The 21,168-nt window shown below is 44.4% G+C and overlaps 1 protein-coding gene across 1 annotated transcript; it reads right to left on the reverse strand.

Moving 5' to 3' along the window:
• Positions 1-9,519: 9,519 nt before the first annotated feature.
• Positions 9,520-10,467, reverse strand: LOC141111244 (olfactory receptor 6N2-like). Its single transcript, XM_073603385.1, has one exon. It carries the CDS (start codon positions 10,465-10,467, stop codon positions 9,520-9,522), a length of 948 nt encoding a protein of 315 aa, XP_073459486.1.
• Positions 10,468-21,168: the final 10,701 nt, after the last annotated feature.

A 21,168-nucleotide genomic window follows, 5' to 3' on the forward strand; every position in this document is an offset into this window, starting at 1 on the left:
TTCCTCAGTGGCAGGTACCCAAACGCCACTTTTTCTCACGGAAGGCGATTCCGGCTCTCTACCGGCATGTGGAAGGCAATGTCCATGCCTCGCTGGACAGGGCGGTCAGCGGTAAGGTGCATATTACCGCTGACTCATGGTCCAGCAGGCATGGACAGGGACGTTACCTAAGTTTCACGGCGCATTGGGTGACTCTGCTGGCAGCTGGGAAGGATGCAGGACAAGGTGCAGTAGTGTTGGAGGTTGTTCCGCCACCACGCCTCCAAAATGCTGATTGTGACACACCTCTCTCCTCCACCCCCTCCTCTTCTTCTTCCTCCATGGCCTCTTCCTCGGAACCAGCGGTGCTCCGTAGGTGTTCAAGGGGCTACGCAAGTACGCAGGCCAAAAGATGCCATGCGGTGCTTGAGCTGGTGTGCTTGGGGGACAGGAGCCACACTGGGGCAGAGGTTCTGTCAGCTCTGCAGGGGCAGGTTCAGAGGTGGTTGACGCCACGCCAACTTAAGGCAGGAATGGTGGTTTGCGACAATGGCACCAACCTCCTCTCTGCCCTCCGACAGGGACAAATGACCTATGTGCCCTGTTTGGCTCACGTCCTTAACTTGGTGGTGCAGCGGTTCTTGGGCAGGTACCCGGGCTTACAGGATGTCCTGAGGCAGGCCAGGAAAGTCTGTGTGCATTTCCGCCGGTCATATAATGCCAGTGCTCGGCTGACGGACCTCCAAAAGGAGTTTAACCTGCCCAAGAACCGCCTAATCTGTGACATGCCCACCAGGTGGAACTCAACGTTGGCCATGCTGCAGCAGCTGCACACGCAGCAGAGGGCCATCAATGAGTACCTGTGCGACTATGGCACCAGGACAGGGTCAGGGGAGCTTGGTTTTTTTTCCCCACGCCAGTGGGCCATGATCAGGGATGCATGCACTGTCCTGTCACCATTCGAGGAGGCCACGAGGATGGTGAGCACTGACAGTGCATGCATCAGTGACACTGTCCCCCTTGTCCACCTGTTGGAGCACACGCTGCGTGGAATAATGGACAGGGCACTTGAGGCAGAACAGAGGCAGGAAGAGGAGGACTTCCTTAGCTCTCAAGGCCCCCTTTATCCAGACAGTGTTCCTGCGTGCCCGCCGATCACACAGGAAGAGGAGGAGGAGGAAGAGGAGGAGGAGGAAGATTGTGTCAGTATGGAGGTGGAGCCTGGCACTCAGCATCAGCAGCAGTCTTTAAGGGATCAGTCCCAAGAAACACATGGACTTGTACGTGGCTGGGAGGAGGTGGCTGCGGACCATGTCGTTCTTAGTGACCCAGAGGACTCCGGACCGAATGCCTCAGCAAACCTACGCTGCATGGCCTCCCTGATCCTGCAAAGCCTGCGTAAGGATCCTCGTATTCGTGGTATCAAGGAGAAGGACCAATACTGGCTGGCAACCCTCCTTGATCCACGTTACAAGGGTAAGGTTGCGGACCTTATCTTGCCATCGCAGAGGGAGCAGAGGATGAAACATCTTCGGGAGGCCTTGCAGAAAGGTCTGTGCAACGCGTTCCCAGAGACTGGGAGGTTACAAACTCCTGTTTCTGGACAACGTGTTGCTGAGGCTTCGGTCAGTCAAAGAAGGAGCGGTGGAGAAGGTGGCCGTCTGACCGATGCGTTCAGACAATTTTTTGGTCCGCAGCCCCAAGGTATGATCGGTTCCAGCAACCATCGCCAGCGTCTGTTTTACATGGTGCAGGAATACCTAGGGGCAAGATCAGACTTGGACACCTTTCCCACCGAAAATCCTCTGGGTTACTGGGTCTTGAGGATGGATCACTGGCCAGAGCTTGCACAGTATGCAATTGAGCTACTGGCCTGTCCTGCATCCAGCGTTCTTTCGGAACGCACATTCAGTGCTGCTGGAGGCATGGTAACCGATCACAGGGTGCGTCTGTCCACCGACTCGGTCGATCGGCTGACCTTCATAAAAATGAATGAGTCTTGGATCACCACCAGCTACCAAGCACCTGATGCTGATGTAACCGAATAATTTTTTTTGAAATCTCAGATCCCTTCAAAGACTGCCTATGCTGATGCTGAGTGACTATCCCTGAGTAATTATCCTCTTCCTCCTCAATCATCACGCTGATAGGTTGTAAGAACATTTTTGGTTCTGGGCGCCACCACCAGTGCCTAAGGCACAATTTTTCAGCCCCTGTTTAACAGGGGCGTGTAATTACAATTTTTGATGTAATACTTTGCAGCAGGGCTCGTTCCTGCATTCCAACTAGAGTGTCTGTGAGGGGTTGCAGTGTTGTGGCACCAGCACCAGTGCCTAAGGCCCAATTTTTCTGCCCCTGTCTAACAGGGGCGTGTAATTACAATTTTTGATGCAATACTTTGCAGCAGGGCTCGTTCCTGCGTTCCAACTAGAGTGTCTGTGAGGGGTTGCAGTGTTGTGGCACCAGCACCAGTGCCTAAGGCCCAATTTTTCTGCCCCTGTCTAACAGGGGCGTGTAATTACAATTTTTGAAGCAATACTTTGCAGCAGGGCTCGTTCCTGCGTTCCAACTAGAGTGTCTGTGAGGGGTTGCAGTGTTGTGGCACCAGCACCAGTGCCTAAGGCCTAATTTTTCAGCTCCTGTTCAACAGGGGCATGTAATTACAATTCTTGATCTAATATTTCACAGCAGGGCCCTGTGAGGGCTTACAGTGTTGTGGCCACAGCAACACCTAAGGCCCAAATTTCTGCTGAGTATATAGGGCAGGACCCTACTTTCAAACATCTAACTTACAAACGACTCCTACTTGCAAACGGAAGGAGACAACAGGAAGTGAGATGAAATCTACCCCTAGGAAGGGAAATTCTCTCCTGTAAGAGTTAATATGGGAAAACAATTTCTCCTTTCCACTGATGCTTTCCAATCCTTGTTCCACAAAAAAACCCAAATTTTCAAAAAACATTTTTCATTGGGACAAAAAAGTGAGGTGAAATCTTCTGAAGAGGAGGAAAGACAGCAAAACAAATGTCACAGGGGTGATAACCCTTCCCTATGTTTTCCAAAAAGCTTAGAAAAGATTTTTTGGCTGGAGCTAAACACGTTAAAAATGTTCAAAATTACAAACAGATTCTACTTAACAACAAACCTACAGTCCCTGTCTTGTTTGCACCGCCTGTATACTGCTGTTCAGAGTATATAGGGCCTGGTGGCCCCACACCTTTCCTTATTTTAATTTGGGTGCGGGGTTCCCCTTAATATCCATACAAGACCCAAAGGGCCTGGTAATGGACTGGGGGGTACCCATGCCGTTTGTCTCACTGATTTTCATCCATATTGCCATGACCCGACATGACATTAAACCCGCAAGCAGTTTTAAATGAGATTTTTTCCTTTAAAAATGACATTTGGTGCAGGGACTGTTCTAAACATGGGAAACACGCGTCACTTTACAGGCATACTATAGACACCCCCCAGGTACGATATTTAAAGGAATATTTCACTTTTTTTTTTTTTTACTTTAAGCATCATTAAAATCACTGCTCCCGAAAAAACGGCCGTTTTTAAAAGTTTTTTTTGCATTGATACATGTCCCCTGGGGTAGGACCCGGGTCCCCAAACCCTTTTTAGGACAATACCATGCAAATTAGCCTTTAAAATGAGCACTTTTGATTTCGAACGTTCGAGTCCCATAGACGTCAATGGGGTTCTAACGTTCGTGCGAACTTTCGGTCCGTTCGCGGGTTCTGGTGCGAACTGAACCGGGGGGTGTTCGGCTCATCCCTACTGAACACTGTGCAGATCTCGCAAAAAACTAACTTGTAGCTTTTTTAGCTGCCTGCGGTAGTGATAGGATCAGGAAAACACCACCAACCTTCTACAGGTAGCTTTAGCTGAACACTGTGCAGGGCTCGCAAAAAAATAACTTGTAGGTTTAGCTGGACACTGTGAGGAGGACGCACCACACTAACTTGTAGTTTTAGCTGAACACTGTGAGCAGGACGCACCGCACTAACTTGTAGGTTTAGCTGAACACTGTGAGGTGGACGCACCGCACTAACTTGTAGTTTTAGCTGAACATTGTGAGGTGGACGCACCACACTAACTTGTAGTTTTAGCTGAACGCTGTGAGCAGGACGCACCGCACTAACTTGTAGGTTTAGCTGAACACTGTGAGCAGGACGCACAGCACTAACTTGTAGTTTTAGCTGAACACTGTAAGCAGGACGCACCACACTAACTTGTAGGTTTAGCTGAACACTGTGAGGTGGACGCACCCCACTAACTTGTAGGTTTAGCTGAACACTGTGAGCAGGACGCACCCCACTAACTTGTAGTTTTAGCTGAACACTGTGAGCAGGACGCACTGCACTAACTGTAAATAGTCTAGCTGCCTGACTGTGGTACTAATAGGATCAAAAGAACACCAGCAATTTTCTTCAGGTAGCTGTAAATACTGTAACAAGACAAGCCTGCCTGTCAGTAAGAAGATAACAGGAACAGATCTAGCTGAACACTGTGAGGAGGACGCACCGCACTAACTTGTAGCTTTAGATGAACACTGTGAGGTGGACGCACTGCACTAACTTGTAGTTTTAGCTGAACACTGTGAGCAGGATGCACCGCACTAACTTGTAGGTTTAGCTGAACACTGTGGGGTGGACGCACCACACTAACTTGTAGTTTTAGCTGAACACTGTGAGCAGGACGCACTGCATTAACTTGTAGTTATTAGCTGAACACTGTGAGCAGGACGCACCGCACTAACTTGTAGGTTTAGCTGAACACTGTGAGCAGGACGCACCCCACTAACTTGTAGGTTTAGCTGAACACTGTGAGCAGGACGCACCCCACTAACTTGTAGGTTTAGCTGAACACTGTGAGCAGGACGCACCCCACTAACTTGTAGTTTTAGCTGAACATTGTGAGCAGGACGCACCCCACTAACTGTAAATAGTCTAGCTGCCTGACTGTGGTACTAATAGGATCAAAAGAACACCAGTAATTTTCTTCAGGTAGCTGTAATTACTGTAACAAGACAAGCCTGCCTGTCAGTAAGAAGATAACAGGAACAGATCTAGCTAAACTGAATACAGTGTATATATATATATGCAACACCTGGGATGCATATATATATATATATACACAATACACTGTAAGTGCAGCTAACTGACTGACTGTTCTGCCTAATCTATCTAACTCAAATCAAATGACACTGTCTGTCTCTCTCTCTATCTATGAACGCCGGAACACACACTACACAGGTCCGCCGTGCAGGCGGCCTTATATAGTGTGGGGCGTGTACTAAATCCCCTGAGCCATAATTGGCCAAAGCCTCCTTGGCTTTGGCCAATTACGGCTCTCTGTTCAGACGGCGCTGTGATTGGCCAAGCATGCGGGTCATAGTGCATGCTTGGCCAATCATCAGCCAGCAATGCACTGCGATGCCGCAGTGAATTATGGGCCGTGACGCGCCACACGAATTTGGCGCGAACGGCCCATATCGTTCGCAATTCAGCGAACGGGCGAACAGACGATGTTCGAGTCGAACATGGGTTCGACTCGAACATGAAGCTCATCCCTAATCAGCAGGCAGGTCAGTGACCAAGCTGCATTGCTTAAACAGTTCCGCCTGCCGTATAGTCAAATGATGGTTGGACGGGACCACTCTAACTCTGGGTGGACATCATACACTTGTGCTTATAGGTTTACATACCCTGGCAGAATTTATGATTTTTTGGCCATTTTTCAGAGAATATGAATGATAACACAAAAACTTTTCTTTCACTCATGGTTAGTGTTTGGCTGAAGCCATTTATTATCAGTCAACTGTGTTTACTCTTTTTAAATCATAATGACAACAGAAACTACCAAAATGATCCTGATCAAAAGCTTACATACCCCAGTTCTTAATACTGTGTATTGCCCCCTTTAACATCAATGACAGTTTGAAGTCTTTTGTGGTAATTGTGGATGAGGCTCTTTATCTTCTCAGATGGTTAAGCTGCCCATTCTTGCATTAACTGCATGTTTGAGATCTCCCCTGAGCGGCTCAATGATATTGAGGTCAGGAGCCTGAGATGGCCACTCCAGAACCTTTACTTTATTCTGCTGTAGCCAATGACAGGTCGACTTGGCCTTGTGTTTTGGATCATTGTCATGTTGGAATGTCCAGGTATGTCCCATGCACAGCTTCCCGGCTGATGAATGCAAATGTTCCACTAGCATTTTTTGATAACATGCTGCATTCATCTTGCCAACAATTTTGACCAAATTTCTGTGCCTTTGTAGCTCACACATCCCCAAAACATCAGCGATCCACCTCCGTGTTACACAGTAGGAATGGTGTACCTTTCATCATATGCCTTGTTGACTGCTCTCCAAATGTAGCATTTATGGTTGTGGCCAAAAAGCTAAATTTTGGTCTCATCACTCCAAATGACTTTGTAACTGAAGGTTTGAGGCTTGTCTCTGTGCTGTTTGGCATATTGTAAGCGGGATACTTTGTGGCTGGATTTTGCAAAAGCATTTGACACAGTTCCCTATAAACGTTTACTGTACAAGATAAGGTCCGTTGGCATGGACCATAGGGTGAGTACATGGATTGAAAACTGGCTACAAGGGCGAGTTCAGAGGGTGGTGATAAATGGGGAGTACTCGGAATGGTCAGGGGTGGGTAGTGGGGTCCCCCAGGGCTCTGTGCTGGGACCAATCCTATTTAATTTGTTCATAAACGATCTGGAGGATGGGATAAACAGTTCAATCTCTGTATTTGCAGACGATACTAAGCTAAACAGGGCAATAACTTCTCCGCAGGACGTGGAAACTTTGCAAAAAGACCTGAACAAATTCATGGGGTGGGCGACTACATGGCAAATGAGGTTCAATGTAGAAAAATGTAAAATAATGCATTTGGGTGGCAAAAATATGAAAGCAATCTATACACTGAGGGGAGAACCTCTGGGGGAATCTAGGATGGAAAAAGGACCTGGGGGTCCTAGTAGATGATAGGCTCAGCAATGGCAGGCAATGCCAAGCTGCTGCTAACAAAGCAAACTGAATATTGGCATGCATTAAAAGGGGGATCAACTCCAGAGATAAAACGATAATTCTCCTACTCTACAAGACTCTGGTTCGGCCGCGCCTAGAGTATGCTGTCCAGTTCTGGGCACCAGTCCTCAGGAAGGATGTACTGGAAATGGAGCGAGTACAAAGAAGGGCAACAAAGCTAATAAAGGGTCTGGAGGATCTTAGTTATGAGGAAAGGTTGCGAGCACTGAACTTATTCTCTCTGGAGAAGAGACACTTGAGAGGGGATATGATTTCAATTTACAAATACTGTACTGGTGACCCCACAATAGGGATAAAACTTTTTTGCAGAAGAGAGTTTAACAAGACTCGTGGCCACTCATTAAAATTAGAAGAAAAGAGGTTTAACCTTAAACTATGTAGAGGGTTCTTTACTGTAAGAGCGGCAAGGATGTGGAATTCCCTTCCACAGGCGGTGGTCTCAGCGGGGAGCATTGATAGCTTCAAGAAACTATTAGATAAGCACCTGAATGACCGCAACATACAGGGATATATAATGTAATACTGACACATAATCACACATGGGTTGGACTTGATGGACTTGTGTCTTTTTTTAACCTCACCTACTATGTAACTATATGTAACTATGTAACTATGTGACATTTGCATAGTAATGGTTTTCTTCTGGCGACTTGACCATGTAGCCCATCTTTCTTCAAGTGCCTCCGTATTGTGCTTCTTGAAACAGCCACACCACATATATTCAGAGAGTCCTGTATTGCACCTGAAGTTATTTGTGGATTTTTCTTTGCATCTCGAACAATTTTCCTGGCAGCTGTGGCTGAAATTTTAGTTGGTCTACCTGGCCGTGGTTTGGTTTCAACAGAACCCCTCATTTTCCACTTCTTGATTAGAGTTTGAACACTGCTGATTGGCATTCTCCATTTCTTAGATATCTTTTTATATCCCTTTCCTGTTTTATACAGTTCAACTACCTTTTCCCGCAGATCCTTTGACAATTCTTTTGCTTTCCCCATGACTCAGAATCCAGAAACATCAGTGCAGCACTGGATGAAAGATGCAAGGGTCTGTCAGGAATCCAGAAACTCATTGACCTTTTATACACACTAATTACAAGCAAACAGATCACAGGTGAGGATGGTTACCTTTAATAGCTATTCAAACCCCTTTGTGTCAACTTGTGTGCATGTTATCAGGCCAAAATCACCAGGGTATGTAAACTTTTGATCAGGGTCATTTGGGTAGTTTCTGTTGTCATTATGATTTAAAAAGAGTAAACACAGTTGATTGATAATAAATGGCTTCAGACAAACACTAACCATGAGTGAAAGACAAGTTTTTGTGTTATCATTCATATTCTCTGAAAAATGGCCAAGAAATCATAAATTCTGCCAGGGTATGTAAACTTATGAGCACAACTGTATAACGTCCTCCCTTTCTTGCCAGGCATGTGTGCCCCCCGGGGACGCTGCGCGGCGATCGGTGATGAGCTGTCTCCCTAGGACACAGGGCATTACCGATCGGGGTAAAAAGCCAATGACAGCAGCTCTTTACCACACAATCAGCTGTGTGCAATCACTGATCACGATGTAAACACACTTGCCGATTAACAGCATTCCTTTCCTCACGCTGTCACAGCACGAGGAGAGGAGAGAGACGGTAACTGGCTATTGTGAAAGGGGACAGCTGCACAGATAATCAGGGCACTGAACATCAGTGTCCTGATTATCAGTGCAGCCCCAACAGAGCCCATCAGTGCTGTCTATCAGTGCCAACTAGTGCTCATCATTTCTCCCAATCAGTGCCCATCAGTGCTGCCAATCAGTGCTGCCAATCAGTGCCCATCAGTGCTCATTATTGCCGCATATCAGTGCAGCCTCATCTGTGCCTCTTCATCAGTGCCCACCAGTGACGCCTCATCAGTGCCCATCAGTGAAACCTATCAATGCTGGCTATTAGTGCCCATTGTGCAGCATCATCAGCGCACACCAGTAAAGGAGACAAATTACCTATTTGCTAAATTTTATAACAGAAACTAAGAAAAATCTTTCTTTGGTCTTTTTTCATTTGTTTAGCAAAAATAAAAAACCCAATGGTGATCAAATACCACCAAAAGAAAGCTCTATTTGTGTGGAACAAAAAAAATGATAACATTTCATATGGGTACAGTGTTGCATGACGATACAATTGTCATTCAAAATGCGAAAGTGCTGAAAGCTGAAAATTGGCCTGGGCAGGGAGGGGGTAAAAGTGCTTAGTATGCAAGTGGTTAATGTCCATTTGAGAAAAGTGCAATCATCAAACTGTCTATGTTGTCTAACAGAGGTATCTGGATCAGAAAACAAATTGTAAATCTTTTGATGGGTTTCACAGTTCCCATATATGCATTTCAAAATGGAATTTAGCTATTAGCCTGCAATTTAACAGTCCACAGAGTGAGTTTTTTTTGTTTTTTTTGCCAGAAGTGGCTAAAATTAGCCGCCAATCTGTTCTTTATTTGGAGCTGTAGTCTCTTCTGGAGCACAGTTTACGTTTGAAAGCCTCTCTGATCTCTTTGTTCCGTAGGCTGTATATAATAGGGTTCAGGATAGGGGTTAGCACAGAATAAATGACTGCCAATACACGATCATAGTACAAAGAGTAACTAGTGGTAAGCCGAACATACATAAACATAATACAGGTAAAAAATAACAATACTACAGTCAGATGAGATATACAGGTAGAGAAAGCCTTCACTCGCCCAACCGATGTTTTTATTTTGAAGACCGCAAAAATGATCCTAATATATGAAATCATTATGAAGAAGAATGTCACCAGGATAATAAAACTATTGATTATGAAATCAGCCAGGACATTGATGGAGGTGTCTGTGCAAGCCAAGCTGAGCAGTGGTGGAAAGTCACAGAAGATATGTTGAATTTCATTGCTCCCACAAAAAGGAAGCTTAGATATTAGGATTACTTCAGTTATTGGACATAAAAACCCAATAGTAAAACAGAGGGCTACTAACTTTACAGTCAACTCGGAGGTCATGATAGAAGCATAATGCAGTGGTTGGCAAATAGCTAAGTATCTATCATAGGCCATAGTAGTCAGAAGATAGCACTCACTGGCTCCAAGAGAATGAAAAAAATAAGTCTGTAAGAGGCAGCCCTTAAAAGATATGCTTTTTCTTGGCACTAGAAGATTGATCAACATCTTTGGAATTGTAACTGCAGTGTACCAAATCTCCAGGAAAGACAGCACGCTAATGAAGAAGAACATTGGGCTATGGAGCTGTGAGTCCAGCTGTACAGTGGAGAAAATAATCACATTTCCAGCAATAGTAAGAAGGTAAATGAGAAGAAGACATACAAAAAGGTATGGACCATATCTATGTAGAGTTGGAAACCCAACGAGGATGAACTCAGAGACACTACTTTTATTCCAGGGTTCCATCATTTAATCTGCAAAGGTAAAAACTTCATAGAAGGTTAATATTTTTTAGAGACAAAATGCAATTAGTTACATGGAAGTGTATATACAGTATCTCACAAAAGTGAGTACACCCCTCACATTTTTGTAAATATTTTATTATATCTTTTTATGTGACAACACTGAAGAAATTACACTTTGCTGCAATGTAAAGTAGTGAGTGTACAGCTTGTATAACAGTGTAAATTTGCTGTCCCCTCAAAATAACTCAACACACAGCCATTAATTTCTAAACCGCTGGCAAAAGGGGTGTACTCACAAAAGTGAGTACACCCCTAAGTGAAAATGTCCAAATTGGACCCAAAGTGTCAATATTTTTTTGTGGTCACCATTATTTTCCAGCTGAACCTTAACCCTCTTGGGCATGGAGTTCACCAGAGCTTCACAGGTTGCCACTGGAGTCCTCTTCCACTCCCCCATGACGACATCATAGAGCTGGTGGATGTTAGAGACCTTGCACTCCTCCACCTTCCATTTGAGGATGCCCCACAGACGCTCAATGGGGTTTAGGTCTGGAGACATGCTTGGCCAATCCATCACCTTTACCCTCAGCTTCTTTAGCAAGGCAGTGGTTGTCTTGGAGGTGTGTTTGGGGTCGTTATCATGTTGGAATACTGCCCTGTGGCCCAGTCTCCGAAGGGAGGGGATCATGCTCTGCTTCAGTATGTCCCAGTACATGCTGGCATTCATGGTTCCCTCAATGAACTGTAGATCCCCAGTGTCGGCAGCACTCATGCATCCCCAGACAATGACACTCCCACCACCATGCTTGACTGTAGGCAAGACACACTTGTCTTTGTACTCCTCCCCTGGTTGCCGCAACACATACTTTACACCATCTGAACCAAATAAGTTTATCTTGGTCTCATCAGACCACAGGACATGGTTCCAGTAATCCAGGTCCTTAGACTGCTTGTCTTTAGCAAACTGTTTGCAGGCTTTCTTGTGTATCATCTTTAGAAGAGGTTTCCTTATGGGGTGACAGCCACACAGACAAATTGGATGCATTGTGTGGCGTATGGTCTGAGCACTGACAGGCTGACCCCCCACCCCTTCAACCTCTTCAGCAATGCTGGCAGCACTCATACATCTAGTTCCCAAAGGCAACCTCTGGAATATGACGCTGAGCACGTGCACTTATCTTCTTTGGTCAACCATGGGTTGCAATTAGGATGGCTAAGATAGAACATGAAAGACACATAGCGGAGGAGAGCAAAAAAAATCCCAAGAAATTCTTTAAGTATGTAAACAGTAAAAAAGGGAGGACAGACCATATTGGCCCCATAAAGAATGAGGAAGGACATCTGGTTACAAAGGATGGGGAGATGGCAAAGGTATTGAATTTATTCTTCTCCTCAGTCTTCACGAGTGAATCGGGGGGCTTCAGTAACCAAAACTGCAGTGTTTATCCTCATGACACAACACAGGAAGCACCTACATGGTTAACAGAGGACGGAATTAAAATTAGACTTGAGAAACTTAACATTAATAAATCACCGGGACCAGATGGCTTGCATCCGAGGGTACTTAGGGAACTCAGTCAGGTGATTGCCAGACCGTTGTTCCTAATTTTTACAGACAGTCTATTGACTGGAATGGTACCAGCTGATTGGAGAAAAGCCAATGTAGCACCAATATTTAAAAAGGGCCCAAAAAACATCCCTGGGAATTACAGACCAGTTAGCCTAACATCAATAGTATGTAAACTCTTGGAGGGGATGATAAGGGACTATATACAAGATTTTAGTAATAAGAATGATATCATTAGCAGTAATCAGCATGGATTCATGAAGAATTGTTCTTGCCAAACCAATCTATTAACCTTCTATGAGGAGGTGAGTTGCCGTCTAACTAAAGGAAGGCCCGTAGACGTGGTGTATCTGGATTTTGAAAAAGCATTTGACACAGTTCCCCATAAACGTTTACTGTACAAAATAAGGTGCGTTGGCATGGACCATAGGGTGAGTACATGGATTGAAAACTGGCTACAAGGGCGTGTTCAGAGTGTGGTGATAAATGGGGAGTACTCAGAATGGTCAGGGGTGGGTAGTGGGGTTCCCCAGGGTTCTGTGCTGGGACCAATCCTATTTAATTTGTTCATAAACGACCTGGAGGATGGGATAAACAGTTCAATCTCTGTATTTGCAGACGATACTAAGCTAAGCAGGGCAATAACTTCTCCGCAGGATGTGGAAATCTTGCAAAAAGACCTGAACAAATTAATGGGGTGGGCGACTACATGGCAAATGAGGTTCAATGTAGAAAAATGTAAAATAATGCATTTGGGTGGCAAAAATATGAATGCAATCTATACACTGGGGGGAGAACCTCTGGGGGAATCTAGGATGGAAAAGGACCTGGGGGTCCTAGTGGATGATAGGCTCAGCAATGGCATGCAATGCCAAGCTGCTGCTAATAAAGCAAACAGAATATTGGCATGCATTAAAAGGGGGATCAACTGCAGAGATAAAACGATAATTCTCCCGCTCTACAAGACTCTGGTCCGCCCGCACCTGGAGTATGCTGTCCAGTTCTGGGCACCAGTCCTCAGGAGGGACGTACTGGAAATGGAGCGAGTACAAAGAAGGGCAACAAAGCTAATAAAGGGTCTGGAGGATCTTAGTTATGAGGAAAGGTTGCGAGCACTGAACTTATTCTCTCTGGAGAAGAGACGCTTGAGAGGGGATATGATTTCAATTTACAAATACTGTACTGGTGACCCCACAATAGGGATAAAACTTTTTCGCAGAAGAGAGTTTAAGAAGACTCGTGGCCACTCATTACAATTAGAAGAAAAGAGGTTTAACCTTAAACTACGTAGAGGGTTCTTTACTGTAAGAGCGGCAAGGATGTGGAATTCCCTTCCACAGGCGGTGGTCTCAGCGGGGAGCATTGATAGCTTCAAGAAACTATTAGATAATCACCTGAATGACCGCAATATACAGGGATATGTAATGTAATACTGACACATAATCACACACATAGGTTGAACTTGATGGACTTGTGTCTTTTTTCAACCTCACCTACTATGTAATGGTGAGGTCTGTTCTGAGTGGAACCTGTCCTGTTAAACCGCTGTATGGTCTTGGCCACTCCTGCAGCTCAGTTTCAGGGTCTTGGCAATCTTCTTATAGCCTAGGCCATCTTTATGCAGAGCAACAATTCTTTTTTTCAGATCCTCAGAGAATTCTTTGCCATGAGGTGCCATGTTCCAGTGACCAGTATGAGAGAGTGAGAGTGATAACACCAAATTTAACACACCTGCTCCCCATTCACACCTGAGACCTTGCAAGATGAGTAACAAGTCACATGACACCGAGGAGGGAAATGGCTAATTGGGCCCAATTTGCACATTTTCACGTAAGGGTGTACTCACTTTTGTTGCCAGCAGTTTAGATATTAATGGCTGTGTGCTGAGTTATTTTGAGGGGACAGCAAATTTTACACTGTTATGCAAGCTGTACACTCACTACTTTACATTGTAGCAAAGTGTCATTTCTATCAGTGTTGTCACATTGAAAAGATATAATAAAATATTTAAAAATGTGCAGGGTGTACTCACTTTTGTGAGTTTACTGTAAAGCCAAAACCTTTTTTTAGGTTTGGATAGAGTGGGACTCATAAGTTTTTATTGATGTCTTTGTAGTTTCCCCCCCACTCTGTTTGACCTGGTTAGAGTACATCTTCCAATAGAGGCACCTTGTGGTGACAACTCCCATAATAGGAAAAATTCCTTTCAGGACCTGGTTCACACTCTGCTGGTGGCACTGTGCTTCCCAGAAGTGAAGAGTTGTAGTTCCATTGTCCACCAGCGGGTGTCTCCCATCCAGGCAGCAGGTTCCAGTAATCAGTCTCCCACCTGATGAGGGCTACTGGGAGGATACTTTAAGACTAGTACATACATAGCAGTTTTTTTTCTTCGTTCAACCCAGCGGGTTGGGAAGCCTCTGCAATAACTATCCGATGTTAGTACAGCAATCTCCCTGAGCTATTGTGTTCTGACAGGGGGACTAACCCCCGCCAGAGCACACCGGTCAGTGCTCTCAGCCATTGGCAGGGGGGCAGTAGAGCACAGTACAGGGGAGCAGGAAGGAATAGTGTAGGGAGCCAGAATGAAACAGTATAGGGGGCCAGGAGGGAACAGTATAGCACAAGGGGACCAGGAGGGAACAGTACAGGGGGCAGGAGAGAACAGTCCAGGGGGACTGGAGGGAATAGTATAGCACAGGGGGGCCCAGAGGCAAACAGTATGAAGGGACCAGGAGAGAACAATATAGGGGGGCCAATAGGCATAAAATATAGCACGGGGGGGGGGCATGAGGGAACAGTATAGCATGGGGGGTCAGGAGGGAACAGTATAGCACAGGGGGCCCAGAGGAAACAGTATGGAGGGACCAGGAGAGAACAGTTGGGGGGGCAATAGGCAAAAAATATAGCACATGGGGGCCATGAGGGAACAAGTATAGCATGGAGGGTCAGGAGGGAACAGTATAGCACAAGGAGGCCAGGGGAGAACATGATAGGGGCAGGAGGGAACAGTATAGCACAGGGGGGGCAAAGAGGGAACCATATAGCACAAGGGGGGGCAGGAGAGAACAGGATATGGGGACCAAGGAGGGGACAGTTTAGCACAGGGAGGCAAGGAGGGAACAATATAGCACAGGGGGGGCCCAGGAGAGAACAGGCTAGGGGAGCCAGGAGGGAACAGTATAGCACAGGAGGGTCAGGAGGAAACTGGAGGGCACAATACTGGGATTTGTACTGGCTTTCTTATGCAGAGTAACTCAGGGAAGCTGCTGAATCATATCTCGTACGTGTGACGTTACACGTAGGTACCTAGGATAGACAGAAGGGGAGGTCCTGATCTGTGCATGGCAGTGATGCAAGTTGTTTATCTCTGCGCTCGGCAGCCTGTCAGCTATGTGGGGATGTGATCCAACGTTCATTTGCTTGTGATGAACAAGTAGATCATGGTGGAACCCCTGGGGGCCTCTTGGTTGAGAAACAATGTGTTACAGTGAGGTTAGGATCACAACGCTGACTTAGAATTTCAGTGCGATTATGTAGTACTACTTGGATAAATTCTGCATATTCTATGGGGTCAAAACTGCACTGGAATTGCACCAAAGTAGTACAGAAACTTGTTCCAAAATCACTCTACCCCAAGGCACATTGATGTGAATGGACACCATAGAAAACAATGTGATTTCCCTTGTCATGAGATTCTGTGTGACTCAAGTCACATCTGAAATCACCCTAGTGGGAACCAGGCCTGAGTGGGCATTGTCACCCTAGTACAGAATGTGTTACTGAAAAGACAAAAATGGAAGGTGCACACACCTAGTTCATTTAATAGATGATAAAATTCATAAAAAGTGGGTACTCACAAACAGCAACTCTTATGAGCCATAAAATTAAACAGTGTAGAAACATGTGCTAAATCACATCACAGGGTAGAGTTGATGTGTTTCAAGGGCTCACCCCTTTCCTTAGAGCTAGGCTGAGGCCTAGGCTGTGCGCCCCAAAACACATCAGCTCTACCCTGTGATGTGATTTAGCACGTTTCTACACTGTTTAATTTTACATTCACATTCCCAACTCTCCACAAAGCCTGATGATCAGGTGGGAAAATCAACATCTTATATATGCTAGATATCCCATGTCTTTTTATTCCATTGTAGCTCTGGCTGTATGTTTAGGGTCGTTGTCCTGCTGGAAGGTGAACCTCCGCCCCAGTCTCAAGTCTTGCAGACTCAAACAGGTTTTCTTCTAAGATTGCCCTGTATTTGGCTCCATCCATCTTCCCATCAACTCTGACCATCTTCCCCGTCCCTGCTGAAGAAAAGCATCACCACAACATGATGCTGCCAGCACCATGTTTCACGGTGGGGATGGTGTATTTAGGGTGACATGCAGTATTAGTTTTCCGGCACACATAGCGTTTTGCTTTTAGGGCAAAACGTTCAATTTTGGTCTTATCTGACCAGAGCACCTTCTTCCACATGTTTGCTGTGTCCCCCACATGGCTTCTCGCAAACTGCAAACGGGTCTTTGTTATGGATTTCTTTTAACAATGGCTTCATGCCACTTTTCCATTAAGGATTTGTGGAGTGCACATAGTTGTCCTGTGGACAGATTCTCCCACCTGAGCTGTGGATCTCTGCTTTTAACTTCTCCACAACTTTATTCCTGACCTGACTGGTGTGTTCCTTGACCTTCATGTTGCTGTTTGTTCACTAAAGTTCTCTAACAAACCTCTGAGGGCTTCATAAAACAACTGTATTTATACTGAGATTAAATTACACACAGGTGAACTCTATTTACTAATTAGGTGATTTCTGAAGACAATGTTCCCCTAAATTTTTGTTAGGGGTATCAGAGTAAAGGGGGTTGAATACAAATGCACGCCGCACTTTTCACATATTTATTTGTAAAAAAAATTGGAAAACCATTTATGATTTTCCTTCCACTTCACAATAATGTGCCACTTTGTGTTGATCTATCACATAAAATCCCAATAAAATACATTTATGTTTTTTGGTTGTAACATAACAAAATGTGGAAAATGTCAAGGGGTGTGAATACTTTTTCAAGGCCCTGTACATTTTAAAGTGGTATTAAACCCAAAAGCAAACATTTAATGTATTGCAGCTTACCAATTCTTAGGTGTAATGGCTGCGTTAGTTTTCATCTGATGAGTCAGCCACCAAGTATGTTGTTTTTCAGAAGTTCAAGCTCTCCAGGAGAATCAGGAGAATGTATCAGTTTACATAATTGGGACAATTCATTTGCCACTGACAGGGGTGAATAAAATGCTGTTATTCTGTATATGCTGTATTCAAATTTTCTAATACATTTATTGCCCCCCCCCCCCCCCCCCAAGATTGAAAACAGAGGAAAAAAGCCTAAAAAAAAAAAGAGAACATATGCAGTCACCACCTCTTATGATTGGTTTTGGGTTTAATATTGAAGTACTCTTTCACACCCAGCATGCAATCTTAGTCCCCATTTACAGCGGCAGTTTAAGAGTTGTAGTGCCTTCTTTCATGGTTCAATCCAGTGTCTGCTCCAGAAGTTCTATTACACCTTTTGCTGGCGGCTGCCTAGTGATAGTGTGTCCAGCAACGGCAGATTCTATCTTGGGAGGAGTTTTTCTTGGTTATATGCCCCGATCAGGCCATTGGTTTATAAGTGCAACTGTATTACTTTCACATTTAAAAGGTGTTTTACCTGTCCGGTTCACTCTGCTTTGGTCCTATTTTTATGTTCTGTCATATGGTCTTTGGTTATACTAAAAGCTTGCAAGGATAAGCAGTTCCACCTAGGTACCAGTAAAGTGCAGTACATTTGAATATTGTATACATTTTTTATTTGTTAAACTCAATGAACCTGTCTTTTTTCATGTATGACTTGTGTCTAATACCATGTACACACGACCGGACTTTTCGTCAGACGGAACTCCGAAGGACTTTTTGACAGAGTTCCGACGGACTTCCCACAAATCGGACTTGCCTACACACGATCACACCAAAGTCCGATCGTTTCGGACGTGATGACGTACGACCGGACTAAAATGAGGAAGTTCATAGCCAGTAGCCAATAGCTGCCCTAGCGTTGGTTTTAGTCTGTCGGACTAGCATACAGACGAGCGGATTTTTCGACCGGACTCGAGTCCGTCGGAAAGATTTCAAACATGTTCCAAATCTAAAGTCCGTCTGATTTTTTGACAGCAAAGGTCCGATGAAGTCCACACACAATCGGATTGTCCGGTGGATTCGTTCCGTTGGACCTTTGCTGTCGAAAAGTCCGGTCGTGTGTACACGGCCTTAGACTACATGTTAGTACTGATACTATTAAATAAGCAATAGAACTGTTGTTATAATTTTTTTAAAAATGCATTATTATTATTATTATGAATAATATTATTTAGGAAAATATAAAAAGTGTGAAATTCAGACAAAATAATTAGAAAGAAATGCTACAAAATGTTTTCATGTATCATGTAAATGAATTTGAAAATGAACTTAGTTTTGAGTAATACTTATTTGTAATAATACAATAAATTTATTTTTCTGCCCTATTCCAACTTGGAAAAAACTCACCTTTTATTATCATAAGGTCACAAGTCAAATAGATTTGTATGTGTCTTAAAGGCTTCTTGACAGATAGAATGTCATTCTATACCTGGACACCAGCTCATTAGATTACACCTTGATTTTATATAGACTGCAGAAATCTTTTAGGAATTATTTCCACAGTATTCCTGTGGGAAAAGCTGAAATCCCCAGCTGATTACGATGTTATTAGTGTATACAAGCTAAACAATTACTAAAATCTGTTTTCTCATTTCCTCTGCCACCAATTTTAACTTCACAGTTGGAGAAATCCTCACTGTATACAATTGTATTAAATAAATTATTGTTCGTGACTCTGCTGCAAAGATTCGTACCGGGAGATCTGGCCAGCAATAGCTCTTCCATTTGCAGGCTGACAACACTAATGCCCCGTACACACGATCGGACTTTTCCGAAAACAAAACCCTGGATTTTTGTCCGAAGGTTGTTGACTCAAACTTGTCTTGCATACACACGGTCACGCAAATGTAGGCCAACAATTCCGAACGTGAGAGCGCGGTGACGTACAACACGTACGACAAGCCGATAAAAAGGAAGTTCAATAGTCATGTGATATCTCCATTACGAACTCTAGTTTTACAAGACCGAGTGCTTCCGGCTCGTACTTGATTCCGAGCATGCGTGAACTTTGTGCACGGACTTGTGTACACACGATGGGACTTTCCAACAACAAAGTTTTGCAATAAGCAATAGGTGAAGGTCTCTGTGTAACAGCTGTAAGGGGACAATCTTTATTCTTAACTCTTTAGACGACTAGCGTTGGGGCCCAATTGTACCGTTGGTGCACATGTGAATAGTTACATAGTTACATAGTAGGTGAGGTTGAAAAAAGACACAAGTCCATCAAGTCCAACCTATGTTAATAATAGTCCCAGTCAAGTTTTTAGACAGCAATAGAACTACTAAATAGGTGTATGGGCAGTTCCTAAATGGTTCAGTCTCTCTAGCATCAGATAATAAATCCCACAGCAGCAGTGCACCTGTCCCAGTGATAACACAGCTCACCATTCAGTCACGCATAGCAATTATTAAGCTCTCTGCTCTGTCAGCACACCTGGACTCAGCACTCCGGATCCTGGTCAGGCTGCCACTATGCAGCAGTGGTGGTGCACTCTAGACAGCAACGTGCACTCTTAGGGCTTCCTCATGGCAAGAGGAAGCTGTGTCCTGTGCAGCTTGAGAAAATGTAGCTCTTTCCCCTCCTGCTGACAATATTCTTGTGGGAAATGCAGTTCAAAATCTCTTTATTATAGTAGAGCTTCTCTCCTCTGGACTACAGTTCCCACAGTGCAGTGCTGCCCTAACTCAATCTATTGAACCCTTCCCACTCAGCAGCTCCTTCCTCTTACTGATATAGCTGTTAACCAGTTCAGCACCGCAGGGCAGCAGCTACAGAGAGTGCATATAGTAATGACTGCCCATTCGTTGACCACACATTTGCCTATTTCTTGCCTGAAGGTTGTCACCATTGCCCCTATGTTTCCCATTCGTTGACCACACATTTTCCTATTTCTTGCCTGAAGGTTGTCACCATTGCCCCTATGTTTCCCATGTATGGTCATGATTGCCCACTTGATATCTGTGTAATATAATGATTGCTCATTTTTTCCCCTAATATTGTTACAATAGTTAATTTTTTGCCTGTTTTGTAACAACTGCCTTCTTCTTACCCATATATGATCAAGGTTATCATTTTTGTTTAGGTATTGCCAAAACTGTGCACATGGTCTTATCTGCACTATGACATGCTCAATCTAAGGGGAGAAATACTGTTCTACACTCTGCACACATGTGCTGGCACTCAAACTACGGGAACAATTGCCCTTTCAGACATAACAGGAACATAAGGAACCCATCTTCCTAAGCTTATTGAGTGCAATCAAATACACGATAATAGAGAGGAAATCCTTACACTGTAAGACGCACGTTACATGTATGACTTTACATGAACAGAAGATAATGACTTAATCATGTTTCTAATGGAAAGACACATGCCAAGAGTCCACAAAGTACAAGAACAGGACACAGATAATCCTTGTAACATTCTTTGTGTCCAAAAGACTGAACTAGGCTGGGTCATTATCAGAGGTCTTTGCTCCAGTAAGAAACAGAGTTCAGTGTGCGCACCTGTAAAGCTATTGTTCAGAGAATCCAAGACATTCCTCTCATCTCTCAAAGCTTGTGTTATAAGAGCTCAAAGGAGATACCCTCTCCCTTAAAGAGACCTGTGAGCAATAAATTCTGTAATACAGAATCATCCTACAGTAGCATCAGTGAAACAATATCTCAAAATACTACTGACGGCAACAAAACTGAACTTTCAGTAGGTATCCAGGAATATACTCATGCCAAGATTCCACATGACAGTACTGGATCAGTTTGTGGGCTTTGCAGCTACCGACCATAAATCACCATCTATTCCAGGAGATAACACTGAGTTGCTCACAGTGAACCTGCAAACTCAAGTTAGCCCTTTCATCCATGGAGCTACACACGGCAACTACAAAACAGTAATGTTACTTCACGTGGTTCG

This window comes from Aquarana catesbeiana, linkage group LG10, assembly GCF_042186555.1.
Source record: "Aquarana catesbeiana isolate 2022-GZ linkage group LG10, ASM4218655v1, whole genome shotgun sequence".
Taxonomy (NCBI): Eukaryota; Metazoa; Chordata; class Amphibia; order Anura; family Ranidae; genus Aquarana; species Aquarana catesbeiana.

Bases quoted from the DNA above. Each gene is read 5' to 3' on its own strand.
- LOC141111244 (XM_073603385.1), bottom strand. From the start codon at position 10,467: ATGATGGAACCCTGGAATAAAAGTAGTGTCTCTGAGTTCATCCTCGTT.